This window comes from Haliotis rufescens, unplaced genomic scaffold (assembly GCF_023055435.1).
Source record: "Haliotis rufescens isolate VD_foot unplaced genomic scaffold, xgHalRufe1.0.p SCAF_1, whole genome shotgun sequence".
NCBI classification, from domain to species: domain Eukaryota; kingdom Metazoa; phylum Mollusca; class Gastropoda; order Lepetellida; family Haliotidae; genus Haliotis; species Haliotis rufescens.
Window position 1 is genome coordinate 51,629,785 of NW_025963779.1, and position 26,599 is coordinate 51,656,383.

The 26,599-nt window shown below is 41.1% G+C and overlaps 2 protein-coding genes across 3 annotated transcripts; both read left to right on the top strand.

Moving 5' to 3' along the window:
- The first annotated feature begins 365 nt into the window (after window positions 1-365).
- LOC124131349 (expansin-B7-like) lies at window positions 366-7,335 on the top strand. 2 transcript variants are annotated; one of them, XM_048397550.1, is made up of 6 exons: window positions 366-522; window positions 2,683-2,832; window positions 3,223-3,313; window positions 4,369-4,513; window positions 6,807-6,982; window positions 7,190-7,335. In XM_048397550.1, exons 1-6 carry the CDS (start codon window positions 430-432, stop codon window positions 7,258-7,260), a joined length of 726 nt encoding a protein of 241 aa, XP_048253507.1. In that variant the 5' UTR covers window positions 366-429; the 3' UTR covers window positions 7,261-7,335. The 2 variants fall into 2 exon arrangements, with proteins under 2 accessions (XP_048253507.1, XP_046350524.2); XM_046494568.2 differs by lacking the exon at window positions 4,369-4,513 and adding an exon at window positions 5,645-5,789.
- Window positions 7,336-11,448: 4,113 nt separating this feature from the next.
- Window positions 11,449-26,561, top strand: LOC124131441 (expansin-YoaJ-like). Its single transcript, XM_046494724.2, has 6 exons — window positions 11,449-11,617; window positions 11,769-11,915; window positions 12,025-12,115; window positions 16,427-16,571; window positions 24,947-25,113; window positions 26,318-26,561. The coding sequence occupies exons 1-6, from the start codon at window positions 11,516-11,518 to the stop codon at window positions 26,386-26,388; spliced, it is 723 nt and encodes a 240-aa protein (XP_046350680.1). The 5' UTR covers window positions 11,449-11,515; the 3' UTR covers window positions 26,389-26,561.
- The last annotated feature ends 38 nt before the right edge of the window (window positions 26,562-26,599 follow it).

The window sequence follows — 26,599 nt, forward strand, 5'->3', positions numbered from 1 at the left end:
TTTGGAAAGACGCGGCCGGGGATCGAACCCCGGACCTTCCTCTCTCTGGGCGGACGCTCTACCACTAGACCACGGAGGCGGTCCATATTTTCATAACACTACAGTTTATTGCCAGAGTAAGCCAAGATCTTACGTCACATCAGTAATCTTTCAACAATATAGCGATCTGTCTATCAAGCGAGTCGAATTCAGAAAACTCGTTACAGTTCATTTTGGCATATATCTCGGGTTTGACTGCCGTTAATAAACCAGCTGTATTTCAAGTTAACCGCACGTGAAATCCGTACGTGCATTTAGAGTCATAAATAGATAAACCTTGAGTTAAAAATAGAAAAGCCCTCCAGTGCACCACGAGGCCATGGCAAAGGTCATCAACGTTGGATATAAATATTTGGTTGATAACGCGTCTAGAAGAGATTGCCGGGAGCCATGTTCTACTTGTCTGTCTTATTGTATGGTCTCGCAGCTGGTGCTACAAACCAGGGCATCCTCAGTTTATTTCAACAGAAATTCACAGGAGATGTAAGTTGTGATCATGTTCTTGTTGACCCGAGAAGAACCGGGTTAGAATATGTCTTCAGCAAGCCGTAAGAGCCGAATATTTTTGTCGTAAGAAGCGACTTGCGGGATCGGGTGGTCAGGATCACTGACTTGTTTGATGCATGTCATCGTGACAAATTGCGTGGATAGATGTTCACGATATCAATCACTGGATTGTCTGGTCCAGACTCATTTATTTACATACCGCTGCCATATAGATGTAATATTGCTGGGTGCGGTGTTAAACAACAAACAAACAAACAAATATGTTTCTTGTTAATGTACTGCTATTTTCGTCATGTATCTTATCATTTTCCACCGTGTCAGTGTCACACGTGTGGCCGACACTGTCAATGACCATCCTCAATACTGTGTTGTCGTGGCTGAACAGAATAGATCACTAGAATCATAAACTTGTTCGTTTAACTTATTTGAGGGGCCCCTCAAAACCCGAATTAAAGAACATCAAAGCTCAGTTTCCAAAGGTGACTCCAAGTCAGTTCTATCAGACCACATCCATGACAACCCCAGCCACAGCATCCAGTGGGACAAAGTCAAAGCCCTCACCAACCTCAAAGACTTCAAAATCAGGAAACTCCAAGAAGCTATCAACATAAAAAGACACCAACCATCAATCAACCGTCATCAAGGCTGTTTCACCCCCACCCCCATCCCCCTGCGTACCATCAACTCATCAAAGACCCCAATCAGTCATGATCCCTTTGTATATGCTACTGGGTTCATCTGTCAAGATGTTTACCTTATATCCCCCGTCTTGTGTACATAACAGGCTTCTCCGCTCTATTGTAACAACATCCCTATCTGCTCAACTGTACACTGCCTCATACCTGTATATATATGCTCGTCAACCATATTGTGTACATCACTTGCTTGATAACGGTGTTACACCGACACGTCGCCCTTATTTGTAATGAAGAAGTTGTTCATCCATATATCTTATCCTTACTTCGTTGGTACAGTACAGGTGGACAAACGCAGCCATTTATTGTGTCCCCTACTTGTTAAAGACACGTGATCCTGGATTCCGTGTTTTCTTCTATTTAAAACTCCTCTCAAAGTGGGTTATAGATGTCTACTGATATGTCTTTGTGTCACTACTCGATCTGCATCGGGTCATCAGGAGTACAAGATAAACAATACAACTATGTTGCTAAATAATTTATTTTAAAAAAACATCTTGCAAAAATATATTTTTGTGACAGTCAATATCTCCTTCTTTTCCAACAGAGTGAAGCATAACTACATGTTTCAAGCATTTTCTGGGATTTATTTCTTCTTCGATCAAATGAAAAGTGTTTGAAATATTTAACCGTATCTTTGACTATTTGACTTTTAATCTGTCATTTTCAGTTTCATGTCTTTTTAAAGGGGATAGGTTAACATATGATGTTCAGGTGCCTTAAATTTATAACTCACTGTAACGACATATGTTAATCTATGAAAATACTTGAAAAAAACATTGATTTTCACTATCTTAAAATAGTTAGATGCTGTGTCTACAGACTAGCAGACATGCTTAAATTCACCAGTCGTAATGTTACTGAAATTCTGAACTACTACCCACGCCAAACTAAGGCACTGAGCTTAACCATGTGGGGAATCGGACGTTGGGTTTCCGAACTGCCGTGTCTCATACTACCCACCACAACCAGGCGTATTTTGCCACGGTATAGCGGGAATATATGATGACTGGGTTTTATCGAAAAAATAAATTCTGGAAACAATATTGCCTGACACAAAATTTACATTGTTGCAAGTTGTTGTTTTAAAAAAAAGTCAGGCTAATAGTTTTAAGTACAAGATAAATGGTTTGTAGCTGTGGCTGAACAAATACCTGATCTCGATACAAACTCCCAGACCCCCAACTACCAGAATAACAAATGGTCGTGCCCCAACAGAAATGATATACAGTAAACTACGTTTATAACGAACACGCTTATAACGAACTGACCTATATAACGAACATATTTTTTATTCCCGGCAATTTGTTGTTATTGTGATGTAGATATGCTTATAACGAACTACGGTTATTACGAACTACAATTAGTGGTCCCTTTGACTTCGTTATAACCGTAGTTTACTGTATTTAAAACTGATCTTAAGGATTATGTTGTTATTGAGGGCACATACTACGGACACACCGACACAGGCATGTGCCAGTACAACCCACCAAGCCTGCCACCAGCAGCCCTCAACCCCAAAATAAAGTATACAGTAGCTCTCAACAAACCACAGTTCCAGGACTCTTTCGGATGCGGAATGTGTTTCAAGGTAGACGTACATGTGTCACATGGAATGTTATGTAATTTGATTACATGTTAAGCATGCCTCATTTCAGAGGTTATGATGTTAAATTTCGTGATAACACTGATGTTTACAATGTTCTGTATCAACGGCTAAATACATTTTACTATGTACAGACGCCACTCATATAATCGTCCGTAAGACTGTATCGAGGTTTTGTTGAAATTTCCCCTTTCAATGCTGCTTCCATGATGATAACGCAGAATGGATGTTAGGCACCATCACGCTTGAATCAGTGTTCTCAGTCCATATGATAACTATAATGTGTGTGATGTTCTCCTTGTAAACGAAGTCTACTATGTATAAAGCTATAAGTGAGGGATGTTTTATAACTGTTGACATGATTTCCCAATGCAGGTTCATGGGTCGGGGAAAGGCTCTGGAAACAGTCCCATCACAGGGGATTTCTTCGTCTTTGCAAACAACCTGTGTCCAGAGTGTCATGCTGGTCAGTAAATGTTTGTTTGTTGTTTAACTCCACACTCAGCAATATTCCAGCTTTATGACGGCGGTCTGTAAATAATCGAGTCTGGACCAGACAATCCAGTGACTGACCTCATGAGCATCGATCCACGTAATTGGGATCGATGACATGCATCAACCAAGTCAGCGAATCTGACCACCCGATCCCGTTAGTCGCCTCTTACGAAAGCATAGTCGCCTTTTACGGCAAGCATGGGTTTCTGAAGAGACCTATTCTACCCCGGATGTTCACGGGTCGGTGAGTAAATGAGGTTGATTTAACAGTATTCCAGTTATATCACGGCGTGTAAGAGTGTTGTGGTGAGCGATGCAGGTCTTAGGTGTTAACCACTTTGGTGAAACCCACGAGGAAGTGTATGGTGCTGACAGTCCTTGAAACATATTCATGTTCAAACGTATTGAGGATTCGAACCCATGATCAAAGGTTTCTGCACGCCTGAAGGCCTAGACGACTGGCTACCCTACCCCTACTGATGATAAGAAATTGTAATGGAAATAAATAGTAAATAAATATATAACTATCAGGCCCAAGGGACGCAACTCTGCACAGCGAATCGCGGGGCCTTAGACGACTGGGCCACCCATGCCCCCAGTGGGTATAAGAATCAGCACTGGATAGTTCATGGGTAAGAAAGACATTATTGTCGAAGAGTCCGGAGTGAGAGTGTCCATGTATTGATTTTGTTAGCCACATGTATATAATTACTTTTGTTTGTCCCAAGAAGCAACTGTCTGTATTTATGTGCAAACCAGCTTGATCACACACCAATGCCACACCCTGGGAAGACTAAGTCCCAAAGACCACGCATCCAGTGGAACCGATTTAAAATGAGAATCGGGTACAAAGTATGACATCAGTGTTTGTGTGCCATCGTACCCAAATCTGTGGATCGTTGCTCATACATTACAAAACTGGTTTGCCTTATCGGTACAAGATAGTTTCCTTACAGGTCTCTGGGATATAGTTGTTGATTTCGTACTTAAACAGTATTATGATCCATGGTATATACATGCTTCCAGGATCTCTGGACTTTGCCGTGTCTGGAGACGGACGCTCGAACATAGAGATCCAAGCTGTGCAGTGTCCAGTTGGAAATACTAATATTGAATACAAGTTCCAGGGTACAAACCCGTACTACATCAAACTGCAAGTCAGAAACGCCAGGTAAGTGCCCTGAGGTTTATGTCTGTAGAAAATACACTCTAAGATAACAATACATAACTTGTAATGGGCAAATTAAAAAACAGTCATGAGAAGTTTTGGTGATATTTTAGAGCCCCCGAATTATTGACATAAGGCTAGGGCGTGAAATAGGAAACGACACATTGGCTTGACATATACATACAAATAGTGACATTGGTACATTAACATAAACATATACACAGAGACCCGTGAAGATCCGGGCTAGAATAGGTCTTCATCAACCAATGCTTGCCGTATAAGGCGACTAACGGGATCGGGTGGTCATTACAAAACTGGTTTGCCTTATCGGTACAAGATAGTTTCCTTACAGGTCTCTGGGATATAGTTGTTGATTTCGTACTTAAACAGTATTAACTCGGTCAACGTCTCAAAACCGCGCATAACCAATGTACTTTCATAGCGCTTTGCGCGTGTATGTATATGAATGCTAGACACATTACATGCGACTGTTTTAGAGGCGACCGCCTCCGTGGTCTAGTGGTAGAGCGTCCGCCCTGATTGTGGAAGGCCCCTAGGTTCTATCCCCTGCCGCGTCATACCAAAATACGTTGAAGGATGGTACTTGTTGTTACTCTGCCTGGCGCTCGGCATTAAGGGGCTAAAACAAGGACTGGTCGGCTCGGAGTTAGTATACAATGTCTGAGGGCGGTGTCCATGTTAAACTGCGGCATGGAATCTCAGTGGGCCAGCACTATAAACTCGGCATTATTCCGGAGTAGTACAAGCAGCTACAAACACGTGCATGCACGTCGCTATATTTGTGCAATAATCTTCAACCCGACATTGAACTTATTTCACCTTACAGTAAGAAGCGACAAAATGGATCGGGTGGTCAGACTCAGTGGCTTCCTTGATTCATGTCCTCGTATCCCAATTAGGTGGATCGATGCTCATGATATCAATCACTTGATTGTCTGGTCCAGACTCAATTATTTACAGACCGCCATCTTATAGCTGGAATATTGCTGAGTGCGGCGTTAAACAAATAAAACAATCAATCAATCAAACCAAAAAACATTAGATACGAGAGTGAATTCTAATTATCCATTGATGTTTAAACCGATAAGATCCATGGTATATACATGCTTCCAGGATCTCTGGACTTTGCCGTGTCTGGAGACGGACGCTGGAACATAGAGATCCAAGCTGTGCAGTGTCCAGTTGGAAATACTAATATTGAATACAAGTTCCAGGGTACAAACCCGTACTACATCAAACTGCAAGTCAGAAACGCCAGGTAAGTGCCCTGAGGTTTATGTCTGTAGAAAATACACTCTAAGATAACAATACATAACTTGTAATGGGCAAATTAAAAAACAGTCATGAGAAGTTTTGGTGATATTTTAGAGCCCCCGAATTATTGACATAAGGCTAGGGCGTGAAATAGGAAACGACACATTGGCTTGACATATACATACAAATAGTGACATTGGTACATTAACATAAACATATACACAGAGACCCGTGAAGATCCGGGCTAGAATAGGTCTTCATCAACCAATGCTTGCCGTATAAGGCGACTAACGGGATCGGGTGGTCAGGCTCGGTGACTTGGTTGATGCATGTCTTGTATCCCAATTGCATGGATCGATGCTGATGATGTTAATGACTGGATTGTCTGGTAAAGACTCGATTATTTACAGACTGCCGTCATATAGCTGGAATAGTGCGGCGTTAAACAAGAGTGAGTGAGTGAGTGAGTTGGGTTTAACGCCGCTTTTAACATTATTCCAATTATATCACGGCGTGTCAGCTTAATGTGGGAGGAAAGCCCGAAGTGATGCAGGTCTCAGAAGTTCACCACTTCGGTGAAACCCACGATCACGGGTATGGTGCTGACAAACCTAAAAACATAATCGGGGCTAACCGGGATACGAACCCACAATCATAGGTTTCTGGCGACCCCAAGGGGCGCAACTCTGCACAGCGAATCGCGGCCCCCCGTTAAACAAGAAACAAACAAACAAAAGATACACTGACATGAACATTGATGCATTAACATATATACATTGATATGGAGACACGGATATAGGTACAAGGACATAAATATAGAAATTGTGGCATATAGACACGGGCATACACGAAGAATGATCACGTTGCATTTTGCAGCTGTCAAACTAACAGAGTAGTCTGATCATTTGAAATTTTATTTCGAATGGTTTTTGTTTTTGTGCTTGTCATTTATCTTTCGCCTATGGCACTTACTTGTCTGAGGCTGCTCTTTATAGCCATAAGATTAAACTGTATCTGTTAGAATACCGGTCACGGAAGCTGAAATGATGCAGGGCGGAAATTACGTCAGCATGAAGCACACTGCCGATGGATTCTGGGAACTTTCGAACGGACATCAAGTGGACCAAACTGGTGGTGTTGGTGTGAAGCTGACAGCAGCCAATGGAGACACAGTCACTGACATCATTCCCAACTTGAGTGAGTTCTCCTGAACCTTCATTATCCCGAACCTACTAGTATCAATTCGTGTTAACCTGGAGAGCTTAATACATTCGGGAAACAAATTTCATATATAAAGTCTCAGTATTCACCTGGTCCATGTTTATGTCATAGGGAATATCGCGCACTTCCTATTCTGTCTTTGAAAATCCTTGCACTCAACAATGATGATGTCTTTTTTTTCAGATAATAATGTGGTTTTACATGGCAAAAACCAGGTGCAGTTTAAGCTTGATCCCAGCCTACCCACAGCATAGAGATGCATGTGGCATATGTGTTGTGTCTTTACAAGCATTACCATTCTCCATGCAATAAAATATTGTACGTACCGAGTTCTTCTTACTGATCTGTTTATAACATTATGCTGGGTCCTGGTGAGTGAATAAGAGGAAAATCATGGTGGCGCAAGTCACTTTCATAAAATCCACATAAATGGTGGTGACAGACGAAGAATAAAACTTTTGAACCCATGAATTTGGAACGTTGAACATATGAGTGATACAAGACTTCTCTGCCTCGGGGCCGGTAAAGCGCTCAGATCTAAGACATATATATATTCTGAACCACAAAAGAAACGTCACCCCAAGTAATATTGCATAAAAAGTTGTAATTTAAATATCTGGGTAATTGTTGTCAAAGTTTCTAAAATTTAACTTTACCTTTTCAGGAAAAATGAAATTTGATGATAAAAAAACAAAGCAGATGACAATAAAACCGACCGCCCAAACGCATCACGGCAACGGCCATGGTAATCCGATGCACGTGAGTTCCGTGCAAATTGAAATGCACATGCGTTCCCCCATTTCTTGCCCTATAAAAAAGTCCACCTAGATCGGATAACATTCATTCGTTTGTTTGTTAACGCCGCACTCAGCAATATTCCAGCTATATGACGGCGGTCTGTAAATAATCGAGTCTGAACCAGACAATCCAGTGATTAACATTCGTTATTGAATTTCTACCACATGCCAAGATTGACAAGAAATCAGCGACACCAAGTCCTTGGACGATTGCAAGCTGGACAAAACCGCCCGGCAAGTAGCCAATGCATTTCAAGTCCACGTAAGGACCATATACAGGCTCCAGCAACGGGACCAGACCACCAACGCTACAGATGACTGACCACGTAGTGGAAGACAAAGGGTCACCACCCGACGTCAGGATCGTCAGATTGTGTGACAGCATCTTCAAGATCGCTTTATTACTGCTGCGGAAACTGCTCGACAGACCATGGGGACACACCCGCGACATATTAGTGCAGACACCGTGCGTCGACGATTGACGAGCAGACACCTCCACTGTCACAGACTCTTGGGGTGGTCCGAGCATCATGGGTGGGGTCGAATTGGTCTTGCACAGAGGGTCGGCCCCATGGTCTTCCAGAACATCGGTCCAGGGAGAGGCAATGGTGTAAGGGCAGCTCGGTACATTGGTCAAGTCTTGAGACCACACGCCATACCTCATTTTGCACGTCGCCGCAACCACGAGTTTCAGCATGATAACGCCCGTGCCCACACTGCAAGAGCAACCAGATACTTCCTCCAAGCAGAATGGCATCAGAACCATGCAGTGGCCTGCCCTCAGTCCCGATTTAAATCCCATTGAGCACGTGTGAGACGAGATTCAAAGGCGGCTGAATGACGTCCGACCAAGGCCGACAACTGCAGCTGAACTGCGTCAGGCGTTCCTCAGATTGTGGGCTCAAGTGCCTGCGGCCTTCATCAACCGCCTCATCCATTCCATGTATCGACGCTGCACGGCAGTCATAAATGCACATGGCGGACACACGAGATACTGACTGGTGATGCCATTTTCTCAGAGACTAGTGTTGTGTTTCACTTTAAAAACATTTGACACTTTAATTTTAACCTTGATAATCAGTTTTGCCAAGTTTCATCTTTTTAATATGTCTCAAAGTATGTTTACAGTGTTTGGACAAATAAGGTTTCTCATATATCTATCCATGGATCATTATATATACTAAGTAAAGTTCTATTGTTTCTTTGACGCTGGCGTACATAACACCAGACTGCTATTGTATTACAGGAGACTGCGCAAAGAAAACATTTGAAACTTCAATCGTATAAGCATGTTATGAAAATAATAAAGATCAGTAATTACAACTGCATACGTCACGATAGACAATCTCACTGTCATTCACCCTGGAGTAATGAGGCAAAACAATGTGGGCTACACATACTAAGTTAAGGGCAATTCTTCAAATACTGTAAAACATTGCAAATATTCAAATTGAACAGTTGACATTTGTTGCGCAGATGAAGTGAATGTCTATAGGTCTGATTATAAGCGGAAAAAAAAAAATGATCCAAAGCCATGTCCATTGTTCGATTTCGACACTATCATAAGCATATCATATATACATATAACATTTCCGTATACAGTTTTAATCAAATGGTCTTGGAAACAAATTAATAAACGTCCAATTGATATCCGTTTTTTTAAATTACGTACGTCACCGTCTATAAGAGGAACGTGCGCGTAACTCAGATGTAATCATACTTGGCGCATCATCGAAAGAACATCTGTGTGACTTCGAGTTAGTCATGTTTGTCGCTACATCACAAGAACATCTGTGTGACTTCGAGTTAGTCATGTTTGTCGCTACATCACAAGAACATCACAGTGACTTCGAGTAAGTCATTTTTGTCTCAACATCACAGGAACACCACAGTGACTTCGTGTTAGTCATGTTTGTCGCTACATTACAGGAACACCACAGTGGCTTCGAGTTAGCCATGTTTGTCGCTACATCACAGGAACATCACAGTGACTTCGAGTTATCCATGTGTGTCGCTTCATCACTAGGCATCACAGTGACTTCGAGTAAGTCATTTTTGTCTCAACATCACAGGAACACCACAGTGACTTCGTGTTAGTCATGTTTGCCGCTACATTACAGGAACACCACAGTGACTTCGAGTTAGCCATGTTTGTCGCTACATCACAGGAACACCACAGTGACTTCGAGTTAGTCATGTTTGTCGCTACATTACAAGAACATCACAGTGACTTCGAGTTATTCATGTTTGTAGCTTCATCACGAGAACATCACAGTGACTTCATGTTAGTCATGTTTGTCGCTGCATCACAGGAAAACTACAGTGACTTCAAGTTAGCCATGTTTGTCACTACATCACAGGAAAACTACAGTGACTTCGAGTTAGCCATGTTTGTCACTACATCACAGGAAAACTACAGTGACTTCGAGTTAGTCATGTTTGTCACTACATCACAGGAAAACTACAGTGACTTCGAGTTAGTCATGTTTGTAGCTTCATCACTTGAACATCACAGTGACTTCGAGTTAGTCATGTTTGTCACTACATCACAGGAACACCACAGTGACTTCGAGTTAGCCATGTTTGTCACTACATCACAGGAAAACTACAGTGACTTCGAGTTAGTCATGTTTGTAGCTTCATCACTTGAACATCACAGTGACTTCGAGTTAGTCATGTTTGTCACTACATCACAGGAACACCACAGTGACTTCGAGTTATTCATGTTTGTCACCACATAACAGGAACACCACAGTGACTTCGAGTTATTCATGTTTGTAGCTTCATCACTTGAACATCACAGTGACTTCGAGTTAGTCATGTTTGTCACCACATAACAGGAACACCACAGTGACTTCGAGTTATTCATGTTTGTAGCTTCATCACTTGAACATCACAGTGACTTCGAGTTAGTCACGTTTGTCGCTAATTATATATATTAAATTTTGTATTCAATTCAACAACGTTATATCATTTTATCCAAAACCAGACCTAATATATATTTCTGTAAATCGCTTGCTGTGTTTATTACCGTCTCGATTGTGGCAGATAATACCATGTTCTAATAAGGTTCAAAATATGAATTAACCGATTTTGTAATGGCAGAACAAGAACAATGCTTATTTCTGAGGCATTAAAGTGTTTAACTTGAACTGGGCTTCACTGACAAAAACAATAAACATTAAAGAACGGAAAACCATTATGTTGGTGAAAATAATGACACTGGCGTTTAAACTGTTCTACTTTCAGCTTAGCCATACGGTCGTCGCGGTTGACTTCTCTTCAAACGTTCACGTACTTCCCTTGATGATATAGTTAGAGCTTGAATGAAAAAAAACATGTTTTTCCAACCCACGAGTCTCTACTGCAAACTGAAAATATGAACGCTGTCTAGGTTTAAGGTCTGAAAAAAGAAACGCGCCGCCCTTCTTTACATTTTGAGACAAGAGGTACGTGAAAATAAACATTCTTCAAAGTAGCCAACTTGGCCCTCGAAATTTGATTTGTGTCCACTGATAATCCCCCCATTTCCTCCCTGTGTGATGTTCCGTCGCGGAAAAAACATTCAGCATTTAGCTCCCATGTCTGAATCACATTGTAAACATGGCTAATGCAGGGAGATTATATAAGTCCCTGGTTGTTCTATCAGCATCGCAAAATTGAAAATCTCCATATCGCTAAGAGTAGTTTTGGATCTAAAGGGCTATTCATCATGGATATTATTATAGCTGCAGTCATAATGTGTTGTTTGGGAAGTGTTCAGGCCTACAACAAAGCCGTTCTCAGTCTGTATGTTCAGAGATTCAGTGGGGAGGTAAGTGGTTAAAAAAATAAACCATGCTTAACAAGTCAATGCATTCGCTCGGACATTAGTGTTCAGTTTTGTTGGTGTAAATATTTAATTCAATGTGTTGATATATTTGGAAGAACGATATCTTTACGTGTCGCGTCACTGTATGTTGTAGGGGACCTACGTCGGAAGAGGACAAACCGGGGCGTGTCAGATGGGGCCGGACTTCCCACCTGTTGCTACACATCCTCGGATCAAGAGCCTGGTGGCTATAAATGCGGAACAGTACTCGGGATCTATTGCCTGTGGCATGTGCTTCAGGGTAGGCTTTCTTTCTATGGACTAATCAAAGTCAGTAGTTATCATTCTGTAAAACAACACTTTAAATGTATCAGTGTCTTTAAAATAGTTCGTGGTGTTTGTTCTTGCAGGTGCGAGGTAAAGGGGTGGGTACAGGATCGGACCCTATACAAGGAGACTTCTACGTATTTGTCAACGACATTTGCCCAGAATGTAAAGAAGGTACGTAACCCGCAACATTGAAGGGCAGTGTTTTATTGTACGATAAACAACGACCATGAGTCGTTAATTTCTTATCTATCGACATTATGTACAGCATTTTTAGTGATATATACAACAAAGAAGAACAAAGCGTGGCTAGTTTTTTACGATGAAACATTGTTATAAGCGGGAAATACAACACTTATACACCCCTTCCCCGTTCATAAAATGGACTTGTCCGTCATTGCCGAGGTCGGATTGTATTCAGGGAGTCATCACCTTTTGATTACAGGTAATTGTTTTTAAAGCTTGAACATTTTATTAAAATCCTAAAGAGGTTGTACATAATGTTGAAATCACATATGAGACATACACAAATCATGGCCGTTGTCCATCACATATGCGCCCCTCATGGTTTATTCTCCCTGCAGTGTTTTATTGCACGATAAGCAACTCCCGCTCGTCGTTTATTTCTTAAATATAAGATAGCTGCGCAAGAACGAAGGGTGGTTTATTTCACGATAAAACATGTTCTATCATGACGTCATTTCTGCAGATTCGAACATTCGCTCGCAACTTGATGACGTCGTAAATTGGACCACGTTATTTTTGAGAGAGAAGTGTCTAGTGAGGTGTTCCCCATAGATGTAGCTGGGCAACGCAGATGAACGCAATGACCGAACGACCACATTCAAAAGCGGGAGAGATATATGAAATCGGTATTGGGGGGAAAGGTACAGGGAATCGGCGTGAGGATTGTGAGAATATGCGGGAAATACCCACCTGCACTGGTCCGACATTGCCGAGATCCGATAGTATTCAGGGAGTCCTCATTATTTACATACTGGTAGATATTTTGTGAAAACTTGTACATAACATGTATATATATAAGTAACATTCTTTAAAAGGCTTACAAAATGTTGATATCCCAAAATATACATAAACGACCCGTGATCGTTGTTTATCGTACAATAAAACTCTGCAGGGACAATAGGTTACGATAAACAACTCCTTCTCGTTGTGCCCTCCCTTTCATAACCGTGTTCGTGGGTTTGTGTACCCTTGTTAGTCTGTGTCTTTCTTTGTCTGTCGCCCTCTGTGTGTGTATCCCCATCTGTCGCCCTCTGTGTGTGTGTGTACCTTGTTGTCTGCGTCTCTATTTGTCTGCCTCTCCCTCTGCGTGTATCCCTATCTTTCTCGGCTTCCCTCTGTGTGTGTGTGTACCCTTGTTAGTCTGTGTCTTTCTTTGTCTGTTGCCCTCTGTGTGTGTGTATACCCTTGTAAATCTGGGTCTCCCTTTAACCGCCTCCTTCTGTGTGTGTCGCTATCTTTGTCTGTCGCCAACTGTGTGTGTACCCTTGTTGTCTGAGTCTCTTTTTGTCTTCGTCGCTCTCGCAGTGTGTACCCTTGTTGTCTGTGTCTCTTTTTGTCTGCGTCCCTCTCTCAGTGTGTACCTTTGTTAGTCTGTGTCTCTCTTTAACTGCCTCCTTCTGTGTGTACCCCTTTCTTTGTCTGCGTGGGTGTACCCTTGTTAGTCTGTATCTCTCTTTTTCTGCGTCCCTCTGTGTGTGTGTACCCTTGTTAGTCTGTGTCTCTCTTTTCTGTCGACCTGTGTGTGTACCCTTGTAAATGCGTGTCTCTCTTTCGCTGCCTCCCTCTGTGTGTGTCCTTATCTTTGTCTGCGTCCCTCTCTCAGTGTGTACCCTTGTTAGTCTGTGCCTCTCTTTCGCTGCCTCCTTCTGTGTGTTTCCTTTGTTTTGTCTGTCGCCCTGTGTGTATGTACCTTTGTTGTCTGTGTATATCTTTGTCTGCCTCCCTCTGTGTGTATCCCTTTCTTTCTCTGGCACCCTTTTTGTGTGTACCTTTGTTTGTCTGTGTCTTTTTTGTCTGATCCCCTTCCGGTGTGTGTACCCTTGTTAGTCTGTGTCTCTCTTCGTCTGCCTCCCTCTCTCTGTCTGTGTAACCTTGTTAGTTTGTGTCTCTCTTCGCCTGCCTCCCTCTCTCTGTCTGTGTACCCTTGTTAGTTGGTGTCTCTCTTCGTCTGCCTCCCTCTCTCTGTCTGTGTAACCTTGTTAGTTTGTGTCTCTCTTCGTCTGCCTCCCTCTCTCTGTCTGTGTAACCTTGTTAGTTTGTGTCTCTCTTCGTCTGCCTCCCTCTCTCTGTCTGTGTACCCTTGTTAGTTTGTGTCTCTCTTCGTCTGCCTCCCTCTCTCTGTCTGTGTACCCTTGTTGTCTGTGTCTCTCTTCGTCTGCCTCCCTCTCTCTGTCTGTGTACCCTTGTTGCCTGTGTCTCTCTTCGTCTGCCTCCCTCTCTCTGTCTGTGTAACCTTGTTAGTTTGTGTCTCTCTTCGTCTGCCTCCCTCTCTCTGTCTGTGTAACCTTGTTAGTTGGTGTCTCTCTTCGTCTGCCTCCCTCTCTCTGTCTGTGTAACCTTGTTAGTTTGTGTCTCTCTTCGTCTGCCTCCCTCTCTCTGTCTGTGTAACCTTGTTAGTTTGTGTCTCTCTTCGTTTGCTTCCCTCTCTCTGTCTGTGTAACCTTGTTGTCTGTGTCTCTCTTCGTCTGCCTCCCTCTCTCTGTCTGTGTAACCTTGTTAGTTTGTGTCTCTCTTCGTCTGCCTCCCTCTCTCTGTCTGTGTAACCTTGTTAGTTGGTGTCTCTCTTCGTCTGCCTCCCTCTCTCTGTCTGTGTAACCTTGTTAGTTTGTGTCTCTCTTCGTCTGCCTCCCTCTCTCTGTCTGTGTACCCTTGTTGTCTGTGTCGCTCTTCGTCTGCCCCCCTCTCTCTGTCTGTGTAACCTTGTTAGTTTGTGTCTCTCTTCGTCTGCCTCCCTCTCTCTGTCTGTGTAACCTTGTTAGTTTGTGTCTCTCTTCGTCTGCCTCCCTCTCTCTGTCTGTGTAACCTTGTTAGTTTGTGTCTCTCTTCGTCTGCCTCCCTCTCTCTGTCTGTGTAACCTTGTTGTCTGTGTCTCTCTTCGTCTGCCTCCCTCTCTGTCTGTGTTACCTTGTTAGTTTGTGTCTCTCTTCGTCTGCCTCCCTCTCTCTGTCTGTGTAACCTTGTTAGTTTGTGTCTCTCTTCGTTTGCTTCCCTCTCTCTGTCTGTGTAACCTTGTTGTCTGTGTCTCTCTTCGTCTGCCTCCCTCTCTCTGTCTGTGTAACCTTGTTAGTTGGTGTCTCTCTTCGTCTGCCTCCCTCTCTCTGTCTGTGTAACCTTGTTAGTTTGTGTCTCTCTTCGTCTGCCTCCCTCTCTCTGTCTGTGTAACCTTGTTAGTTTGTGTCTCTCTTCGTTTGCTTCCCTCTCTCTGTCTGTGTAACCTTGTTGTCTGTGTCTCTCTTCGTCTGCCTCCCTCTCTCTGTCTGTGTAACCTTGTTAGTTGGTGTCTCTCTTCGTCTGCCTCCCTCTCTCTGTCTGTGTAACCTTGTTAGTTTGTGTCTCTCTTCGTCTGCCTCCCTCTCTCTGTCTGTGTAACCTTGTTAGTTTGTGTCTCTCTTCGTCTGCCTCCCTCTCTCTGTCTGTGTACCCTTGTTAGTTTGTGTCTCTCTTCGTCTGCCTCCCTCTATGTGTCGGGGTGTTCCCTGTTAGCCTGTGGCTCTTCGTATCTGACCATATGTGTGTGTATCCATCTCTTTATCTGTGTCCTTCCGTGTGTGTCCCCCTATTACCCCCCCCCCACACACACACACACACACACACTCTCTCTCTCTCTCTCTCTCTCTCTCTCTCTCTCTCTCTCTCTCTCTCTCTCTCTCTCATTGTGGACAGATATTTCTCTGTACTACTTTCTTTCTCCCTCTGTTTCTTTGTCTCCCACGTCCTTCCTGCCTCAGTTTCTGTTCCCTTCTTCGACTCTATGGCCCTCTACCTGCCGCATTCTCCTGTTTGTCTCTTTTCCTGTATTCCTTTATCCCATCTTTCGCTCTGCCCATCTCCTTCGCTGTGACGCTTGGTTAGAACTCAGCTCACGAACTCTGCTTGAAACGTTGAAAAAGTGCGGATATTATTCGTCTGGATTAAATATGCCTGTACCTAGACCGTCTTGTACGTTTCCGATTAAACTATTCTCAGAACGTTTGAGAAATACTGGCGGTACCGTCACCAATGGCAATCAACTCATTTTGCAGATTCACACCCCTAGGCGCGCAAGAAGGATATGATTGTCGATTCGAATCCCAGATCTGAGTTTCTAGGTTTGTCAGCACCATACTAATGCATACGGTTTCACATAAGCGGCAGATGTGTTCGACTGTCGAGATTTCCTCCCATATTAAGCTGTCACGTTGTGATGTTACCGACAATCCAGCCCAAAACACACTCAACCAATACGCTGACCCATTACAGGTGACATTGACCTCGCGGAAGAAGGCGATGGAAGTTGGGAGGTGGAGATCCAGGCTGTGCAGTGTCCGGTCGGAAACACCAAAATAGAGTATAAGTTTCAAGGAAGTAACCCATGGTACATCAAGCTCCAGGTCAGGAATGCAAGGTCAGTAACACATCTGTCCAGTCGTATCGCCATGTCCTTTACCATAACCACTTGCTTGTATCATCTTCATGTGTATCACTTTCTAATATGACCACTCCACGAGAATAGCCTTGCTTGTAACACATGAGATATTACGGTAACCTACAGCCTTGCTTCTTAGAATTACCTATGCCGCAGTGTTCTATTTCTTTCTAAAATAAGAAATTGACATTGATGTTGCATTCAAGTAAACGGGTGAATGGTTTATGTTAAGCCCCATCCCTTTAGACGTGTAAGTATCCGCCGATTTTGTTTGGATTCGCACCGATAATGAGCGATTTATCAGTGTCATTTTACCACCAAACTCCAAGTTAGAATTGGTCCCAACAACAACTGATGCCTGTCTTGAGAGGTAACAAAATGGATCGGGTGGTCAATCACAGTGAATTGGTTGATTGAGTGTCATCGTATGGTGTGGGGCGTACTCAGAATATCAATCCCTAGATTGTCTGGTCCAGACTCGGTTATTTCCAGACCGCCGTCATATAGCTGGAATTGTGCAGAGTACGGCGTTAAAAAGCAAGCAAATAAATAGTACCTCACAAGTGCCTGTGGGTTTCGCCGATGTACACAACTGCCTAGAAGTTCATTCCCCTTAAACGCATGGACACCGCGTTACGCAACCCGTGTGCACCCCGTTCGTCACTCGTGTGCAACGCGTGACACACTCATTAGAGGGGGAACAATTTTTTGACCAAAGGAGGACCCATGTTAGGCTGAACTTGGTGGTGGTAACAAGGAGAGACATTTTTGATATCCTGACGAAAAATGCTAATACACATGTTATTGTTTGTATTTGCTGATGTCTCATTTTTAGATGTGTGATTTTGTAGGAAAATATGAGTACTGGTGTGGCTTCTACATGATGTTTTGCGATGGTGTCAAGAGAATACACGATCCTAGTAAATGTTATTGCCATTCAAATGGTGTTTTTTTCTGATTTGACATTTAATATCTGTAGTACGGCTTTCATTGATCATGTTTATGAGGTTTGGCGGGGCATTGTTTTTATTGGACCCTAATTACATTATGATGTTTGGGTCTCTTTGTCTCAACTCCATAGCCGTGACGCTGGAAAAGAGCAGCATTTAATTAATGAGAGTAGGTTATATCATGGAAGATACACTTGAACGAGAGGGTTCTACTAATTACCGTACCACAGGAAGAGACCTGTAGACGTGAGCGCGGGGTTGTGTATAAGATCGCCGTTGCATAATGAGCATTGAGCAAATGCACTTTTGTTTTCACGGGCTTGTTGAATAGTTTCCCAGCGCTACTGTCAATATATCTTCTACTTGATCCTTGATACATCACTTTGGCATTGACAATATATTATTTCCAACGTACATTATTAGTTTACTAGTCATTTGTTTTTGAGTATTTGTCAATTGTGTTTAGCTAACAAGCAATAATGGTAATATATGGTGACATGTAAATATCAAACGTCTCACGTAAAACGTAGTACATTGCGTAAGTACAATAGTTAATATAAATATTCAAATCGCATAAAAATACAATTATAACAAGATACATATGTTATTCTAAAAATTGTGCATAAGGTCACGGAGGCGAAAGCTATAGATATCATACCTTATTCGATTTTTTAGATGATAAAGTACATTATTTGATAAATTCTGTTATTGATATCTAAAAATCGATTTGCGATATCAATAAACAATTCATGGAATAATAAAATCATATTTGTGATATAAATTCATTCTTTGGTACCTATAAATGAATTATTGATATAAAATATGGAATAAATAGTAAAAAGGCGCCCTATATATTTTTCTTTGTGGATTATTCAGTAACGCGATTGCATCACGGTTACAGTGTTAATTGCTAGTCTTTTTTCTGCACCATCATTTCTTCCATCTTTTCAAAAACTGTTTACAAAATGGCAACTTATAATTAACCAATGAAATTATACTGACCCGACCTGCGTTTATTAATGTCTCTGTCATTATTATCGTTAACATGTGTCTAGTTTTTGTCTCTGTCATTATTATCGTTAACATGTGTCTAGTTTTAAGTGTATATACTTATGCTATACATCGTACTGTGTGTGTGTGTGTGTGTGTGTGTGTGTGTGTGTGTGTGTGTGTGTGTGTGTGTGTGTGTGTGTGTGTGTGTACGATATACAAGACTGTTAAGTCGACGTAAAAGCTATAATTGATGATGATAATATATGAATGTTATTGTAACAAGCGAAGCGTGTGGAGATAGACTTAAATACGTTGGACACAGTAACATGTTTCAACACCTTTTGAAACGGTAAAATAAGATACATTTAAACGTTAGTAGCATATAAACACCTGAATTGAAAGGTCTACAAAAAGATATATTTCTTATAATAGAAGGTCCACAAGGGTATTCAGAAAAAAAAACGTAACTCGTTACGACAAAAATAGTTCTCTTGCTATTCAATACTGGACATTTCCCCACACCCAACTTTTTGTTGTTGTTTTTTGTTAAACGAGAGGATGTTTGGTGGGGGACTTGACGTATCTTTTCAGAGGGTTTCACTCTGACATTACCCACTATTTATTGGAGGATACTGGAAATGAATATAGACTGTCATGTTGTCTGACTGTAGCTAGGATGTGATATCTTAACAATCACTGGGTGTGACCACGTGGACAGTTTAACATAAGGGTTGTGATTTTTTACAATTGCCCAAATGGTCCTGCTGAGTATTGGAGCTTGCCAAAGGTAACATTTTATTATTAAAGGAAATGGATAGTAAATACTTAATACCATGTATACAGGTTATATTCAGGATTTTTAGCCCTTTTCCTCCCCTGTGTGTAATTCTGATGGAAAAAAGTCACTCATGCATTCTATGTAAAAGAAGATCAGACTTGGTTAGAATCCGTGTTTATCTGTAACAACTTCCAACTGGTGACAGTTCAGTGATTTTGATATTCATATTATTATAACCTGTCAAGTTGTACATAAATTTGTGTTTAAAGCATAAATATTCAAAGGGACTGTTCCCTACACACGTCCATATCTTAATTAATAAACATTATTTATTGTATGGATTATATGAAGATTTTATCTAAGTATACGTTTGACATTTTGAGTGCATGAAAGATGGGATTAAGGGAGAAAGGAAATATTTTCCTAAAGGTTTCCAATAACTAATGGAACAGGCCTATTTCCTTGTGATCACGTTACCGTTTTTCTTAACAGTTTAGAAAAAGATAAGAAATTTGAAGTGAACTACATTTGAAAATGAGAAGAAATTGATAGTCAATGTTTTTATCATAAAAAACTCTCTGTTCAGTAAAGAACAGTTGTTATTTTAGAACTTTCAAGAGGAATCCCAAACCTTCTCTTACTCTGTTATAATATATTAAGGCAAGGTGAAAACAAAAAAACATTAACATGCAACAAAGATTTTTTATTGGACTTGTTAATTTGCTTATTGTTTATATGCATGTGTTCAGATTATTGAAAACATATACTATATCAACTATAATATGCTTCCGTGTGTGAATAGGTGTAATACTTTATTGGCTCCCCAGTTCTCACAATACTTTATGTTAAAAGCAAACTTTTGTGTTTAACCTAATCTGTCATGTCAGAGACTAATATCAAACCGCATGTGGTGTTATACAGCCAGTGTCCAAACTCTCGTGTATCTACTTAAATGTTAGCAAATAAGGGATATAGTTAGTAACACAAAAATACGTTATACAACGATTTTTTTTCACAACTATCACTAAATCATTCGACACTGACACCGCATCAAACCCCGCGGTAGACAGTTATGTGCGCACCGATTATATAATCCCTACCTACAGGGTGGGGTGGTGGTTCGGTCTATTGTCTAATAAATGCTGGGCGGCGCCTTTGATCTCGCCTCCAACCATGCATGTAGTAGAAGTAAAAGATTATCAGGATGGCCTGGAAATAAACAAGATACTTTCCTGTTGCATATCAAGGCACCAATTCATCTGTCATTGGGGTTTTGTTATGTATGTGTAGCCCAGTGTATCCCACTTAACTAGAATGTTTCATGTCTACAAGCCAGGTATTTGCCCACACCAACTATTTTTTTGCTTTATTGCGTCAGTGTGGTTTATCAACACTTGTATAACGCGTGCGTCAGTGTACTTTATCAACACTTGTATGACGCTTATTCACGCGTGGTGTGGCAGACTGAAATTGAACATTATGATAGCGTCAGCAGGGATAATAGAGGTCATAAGACATAACTTTATTTGCTTTTCAGGCCACAGACAGTGGCAAGTGAAGATCATACATATATGTGTTTAAGTTACTTCTTTGATAGGCATGTAGAAGTTGCAGTACTACGTAAGGATAAGATTTATGGATGAACAACTTCTTTCGGTGTTGGTAAACTTGCTTGATAACGGTGTTAGAACCTACGCCGGAACGTCGCTCTTAATTGTAATAAAGAAGTTGTTCATTCATAAATCTTATCCTTACTTATGTTTAAGTTACATGGGCAGCAGGCTAGATTATTTACATCAATACAATGAAAATATTATGTTCAATAAAAGAAAACGTTGATAGCTTTTTAACTCCCGTTTTTTTTACAATTAAACAAACTGTGGACATATTCGCCTATCGTAATAACATCTAGGTAACAAATATATATTTCTGAAATCCACGAGCAAAATTGGTGTCAAACTGAAAAACATAATCAGGGCGGCCAGTTTTGACTTGCCAAGTGCCTTAAAGTGAGTTTATTCTTAAAAATGCCAAAAGCGATTGACCTTACAATATATAGCTGGGAATTGTCTCTCGCACGGTTATGGGTAATGACGTATGGTATAATATTACTGGGGAATGTTCAAATTAGTTGCTGTCATTTACTCCAACGTCAAGTGTCTCAACAGGACCATAACTTTGGTTATATATGAACTCCCTGTCTCTATGTCTTAAGTTGTTAATCGGTAATTGCAGTCCAAATTTATCAACTTATTAATCTTTTGTTGCAAACGTGACTGATTTGTTTACACAATAAGAAATGTTATTGATCATGAACTACTGAGGCAGTTAAGCACCTGTATAAGAAATGTAAAAGCAGCCATGTTACATTTAGTCCAAAAGTATTAAACTTCATCCATCACTAAAGTGTCACCAGTTGGAAGACCAGTTCGCCGATAAACAAGGATTCTAACTAAGCTTGAATCTATGAAAGCTAGCATGTGAATAAACTCAGTTTACTGAAATTTAAATAATTAAAGCGCTTGCAGTGACCTTAACAAGTAATCAGTAAGATGGTATATAAATACTGGGAACGCCAAACAACTTCATTGTAAATAGACATATGCACCTGTGAATGGCGTGGTGGCCTTAGCCTTGTATATCAAAGTTTCAAATACCAAGTGAAACAAAGACGAGGTCCCTGCATACACTGGACATGATGTATGCTGCATGTCCAGCCACCATCAATATCACTAGTGATCTTTTCGCGATTCCGAGTCTTGCGCATAACCGTTGTCACCACCTGGTTGAGTGGCTTCCTTCCATCAACGTGAAAGGATTACCCACAAACAAATTTCCTCTAATAATAAACTGTTACCTTTGGTATCCCTTGCAATACTCATTATGGTCATTGGGCAAGTGTTAACATCACAAACCCAAACGAGATTCTGTGTACATGGTCACACCCGGTGATTTAGTCCTGCACCATGACCGTGGAATATATTTATTTTATGAAAAAAAACATAATCTAGAAATGCATACAAGCTAGCTCTATTCTGAAATCAGCATAGGGAATTTTATTTTTATTTTTAGAGTCAAGAAGGATATTGTGTAATATAAGATTTCAGAGACTAAATGTTAGTCTACCGGTGATTGTGAAGATCTCAAATTCTATCAAAGTCAGACAACATGGCTGTTCATATTCATTACCAATCTTCTCTTAGAATTAGTGATACACATTAGAATCCCACACAAAACATTCTCTTATTAATTCTTACAAAATACAAAACAGAAAGTTAGGAGTGGGGAAATGGGACATATCCCTACGTGAAAAAATAAGACATTAGTAGTGGTGACATCTATATCATAATTGTACGACCTAAAGCATACATTTGACGTACGAAAAGCGTAATATTTGCAATCACCTGGAATGACTTATGTTGGCAAAACCTAAAACGAATATGTCCGCAATCCACAAACAATGACTTCATTAATGGCGAACATTTACCAACCTGCGACAATCGTGTCAACTCGGTGTTCCCCTAGCAATAAACTCGCATCTAAATTCACTACTGTTCTACTGTCGGCTAGTCCCAATGGCGAGACTGGACCCTCGTGGAATGGGCCATGCCATAAATGTCCAGCAACCGAACACTTATAAAGACGGGCCGACCTTGTGTTTATGGTCTGGTGAACACAGGTCAATGGCTCCTTATTTACTCAAGATTCACATCTCACTGTTTTGTTTTATCTCACTATTCATTTGATACATTTGTCAAATTTGACTGAAGCCTGGTCCCGTGCTACATGCATGGCACACGCATGTGCAACGAGTGACCCAAGCGTGCTCAACGGGTTGCACACGCGCTGCACACCGTTGCACACGCATGTTCAACGGGTGACCAACTCGTGTGCAACCCGTTGAGCATCCGTGTCACATGCGTGTTACATGCGTTCTCAACGCGTGTTAGGTCAATGAACTCCTAGGCAGTAGTGTATGATAGTATACATGTTTCAGCCAATGTCTATAATCAGACAATATGTATATTGACCAAACCAATTCAGTCAATATGTATATTGACTGATATACTCATGTAATGTACATATTGACTGAAATTTAGACTGATTGTCTGAAACGAATTAGACTCTTTATTTTGGATCTATTTTAATCTTATGATGAGATCCAAAGTTCGTGGACAGAAAGGGTTTAACAACTACCCCCAGTCTTGTAATTCGTTTGCGCTCATTCTGACATTCAAAGTTATTTGTACAATTCTACTGCCAGTGAATCAGTCAATATACACATTGACTAAAATGTTTAGTCAATATACATGTTGCCTAGTTATAGACATTGACTGTAACATACACACCGGGGAAAAACGATATTCAACCCCTCAGTTTCCACTGACTCATGAAACAAGTGCCGGAAAATGGCAAGAAATTACTGACACAAAATGAGATCGGATATAGAATCTATATATAATATAATTTGCTGATTACTGTTATGGTAGCCAGTTGACGCCCTGTTGTTTTTAAGGACAACATTGTGGAATGCGTTCCGAATATTTGCCATCTTTGCGCCTCTGATGTCCTCTTCATGCCATGTTAACGGGGGATGATTACATATTGCAAAACAGTGGATTTAAATACTAGTACCCAAATGTGATGCCTGAAAAGACTGCATTTTGGTGAATGCATTAGTGGGATGTACATGCATGTCAATTTGGGTTCTGAAGTCACCGTCAAACATGAACGGTCCTTACTTATGATGTAACACCATTCTTGTCCTAGCCATCATTGTCATTACAGCTGAAATTAAGGCATCTTCCCGAGGCAAGGGACTTAAATGACTATAAAAGTCCAGTTTCCACCCTTGCCGAACTAGGCCGGAATTTCCAGGCTCGACCGTAACTCCACCAGTGGCGAGTTATGTCCTTCTATGTTCCTCCTATTGACGAATCAGATTCCACCTCTCATATCACTTGCATTTGCTTAAAAAAAATGATCTGATCGATAATCAGATTCTATATTGAGAAAAAAAACGGGCCTTACCCCGCGAAATGCATCAAATCACCTGAGCACCTTGATTAAAAAACAAATAATTCAAAATATCTTTCTGTGGAAACTGGACTTTTAAAGTGAGTTAACTCCCTTGCCTTGGGAGGACGAAGTTAAGGTTACATGTTTTCATTCATTACCTCGGGGATGCTTAATTTTTTTTCAGGTGTAAAGTAGGCCTACGAACTACATCACTTTGGGCTTTGCTCCATCAATAAGCTGATAACCATGATGTAACATTTATACTGTTCACGTCGGTCTAGACCCGTGAAGATCCGGTTAGAACAGATCTTCAGCAACCCATGCTTGCTGTAAGAGGCGACTTTGCTTGTCGTAAGAGGCGACTAACGAGATCGAATGTTCAGGCTCCCTGCCTATGTTGGTGCATGTCATCGTATCGCAATTGCGTGGATTGATGCTCATGATGTCAATCACTGGATTGTCTGATCCAGACTTGATTATATACAGACCGCCGTCATATGGCTGGAATATTGCTAAGTGCGGCTTTAAACAACAAATAAGCAAATAAACAAACATAGCGGCCAAACAAACAACTCACGCAATCATTACAAGCCTGCGTGCTTAACTATTTCTAGAATCCCAGTTAACTCTATCATGGTTGATCGCGATGGACAACCACATCCTATGAAGCACACGGCAGATGGGTTCTGGGAATTAAGCGATGGATTGGTAGAGCTCCCCATCAAACTGGAGATGACAGCAGTCAATGGGGAGTCCGTCCGTGACATCATAACCAGGATAGGTAAGAACATTAGTCATTGTGGCAGCAGATGTCTTTCATGTTTGACACACACATTTTGTCACGAAGGACAACAAAAACGTGTAATCAGGGACCTTGCTACGTTGTAACATAATCCTTCTCTGACAAAGCTTTGGGGTTATACTATTGATTAATTACTCCGTGGAGATCACTATCACAGCACACTGGGTCCATTAAACATTCATTTTCCTTGGACGGGATAAGTGCGTAAATACTGCTAGACATAAACAGTGACTCTAACTCCAATGTCCATCCTCAAATCTCCATTGTATTTAATCTCCATTCTGTTATGATAAATAACCCTGGATACTGTAGCTTTTTAAATACTCGATTCGACCCTTGTCTCAAACATATCCTTGCAGCAAAATGACTTGTCTTCAGCGTCTGAGTTGTGTTATTGGATTGAATGTATGGAGGTTACAATTTTGAATGTAGATCAATGCCGAACACGCATTCAGAAAAGGTATTTGGATTTGTTTTGAATTGAAACTCATCAGCGAGAGATAGTTAGTGCTTATTTTCAAAAGACATCAGGGTACCCTGGGAGAATGGTATGTTGGCCACATTTTGGAACTTCAAGGAATATTACAAATGGAAATTGCTTTTATAATGTGTAATGTTTCGTGGGTAACTTTAGAAGATAACCCATGTGCAGAGCTGATACGTCCTGTAGCATCCATAAACACTGGAGGCTGTTTATTGATGGAGATGGGCTTTGTCCAACTTTTCATAATTCTATATCAGCTTAATTCAATGTCATTCATAGAAAGAATACTGACAGTTATTATCGTTATGACGGTATCTTATAAAGTAAGATTCTTCAAAGTGGATAAAGGCACCTGGAAGAACTTAAACGTGTAATTTTCCGTTGTAAATGTACCGAGACCGCCATCTTGGATTCTCGGTGCGGGGGCCGGCATCGAGCAGTCATTGCCTGGGACTCGGTTTTGGCCGATGTCCAACGATACCCAGATATCATAAATGAGAGTAAGCCAGTGACGCCACTTCCGGAACGAAGGTAGGGTGCCAAATGGGTACACGGTAGACATCACAATAGAAATGAAGTACACTTGGTAATCGAGGATGAGTGTTGTAGGTCCATTTCTCACAATATGTTTAAGTTCAATAAAATCCCATATAAACTTTTTGTGTTGCGAATCGTGTAATTATCTGCTTCTATTTACAGAAAGCGATGTTGTCATTCAAGGCGAAAACGGAGTTCAGTTTAGTCGTGACAACCGCCTTCCTCACGCTTGAATCCCAGATGCCAGCACACAGGAATCAATGTACCGTTATGCTCTAAGTAGTGCTACAACCTCAATGAGCCATGATGCTAGTACCGTGGTACGGTTACAATTAAAGCGAACCACTCTCCCAACCTAGACGCTTATTTCCGTAGTCATATCTCGTAATAAATAATATCAATGTTACATTGTCTCGAACTATTTACTGCATCCCTTTCAGAAAT

Coding starts and splice junctions, on each gene's coding strand:
- LOC124131349 (XM_048397550.1), top strand. CDS start 430: ATGTTCTACTTGTCTGTCTTATTGTATGGTCTCGCAGCTGGTGCTACA. Junction 2,833..3,222: donor GATGCGGAATGTGTTTCAAG/GTAGACGTACAT, acceptor TTCCCAATGCAG/GTTCATGGGTCGGGGAAAGG. Junction 4,514..6,806: donor CTGCAAGTCAGAAACGCCAG/GTAAGTGCCCTG, acceptor TGTATCTGTTAG/AATACCGGTCACGGAAGCTG.
- LOC124131441 (XM_046494724.2), top strand. CDS start 11,516: ATGGATATTATTATAGCTGCAGTCATAATGTGTTGTTTGGGAAGTGTT. Junction 11,618..11,768: donor TTCAGAGATTCAGTGGGGAG/GTAAGTGGTTAA, acceptor TGTATGTTGTAG/GGGACCTACGTCGGAAGAGG. Junction 11,916..12,024: donor CCTGTGGCATGTGCTTCAGG/GTAGGCTTTCTT, acceptor TTGTTCTTGCAG/GTGCGAGGTAAAGGGGTGGG.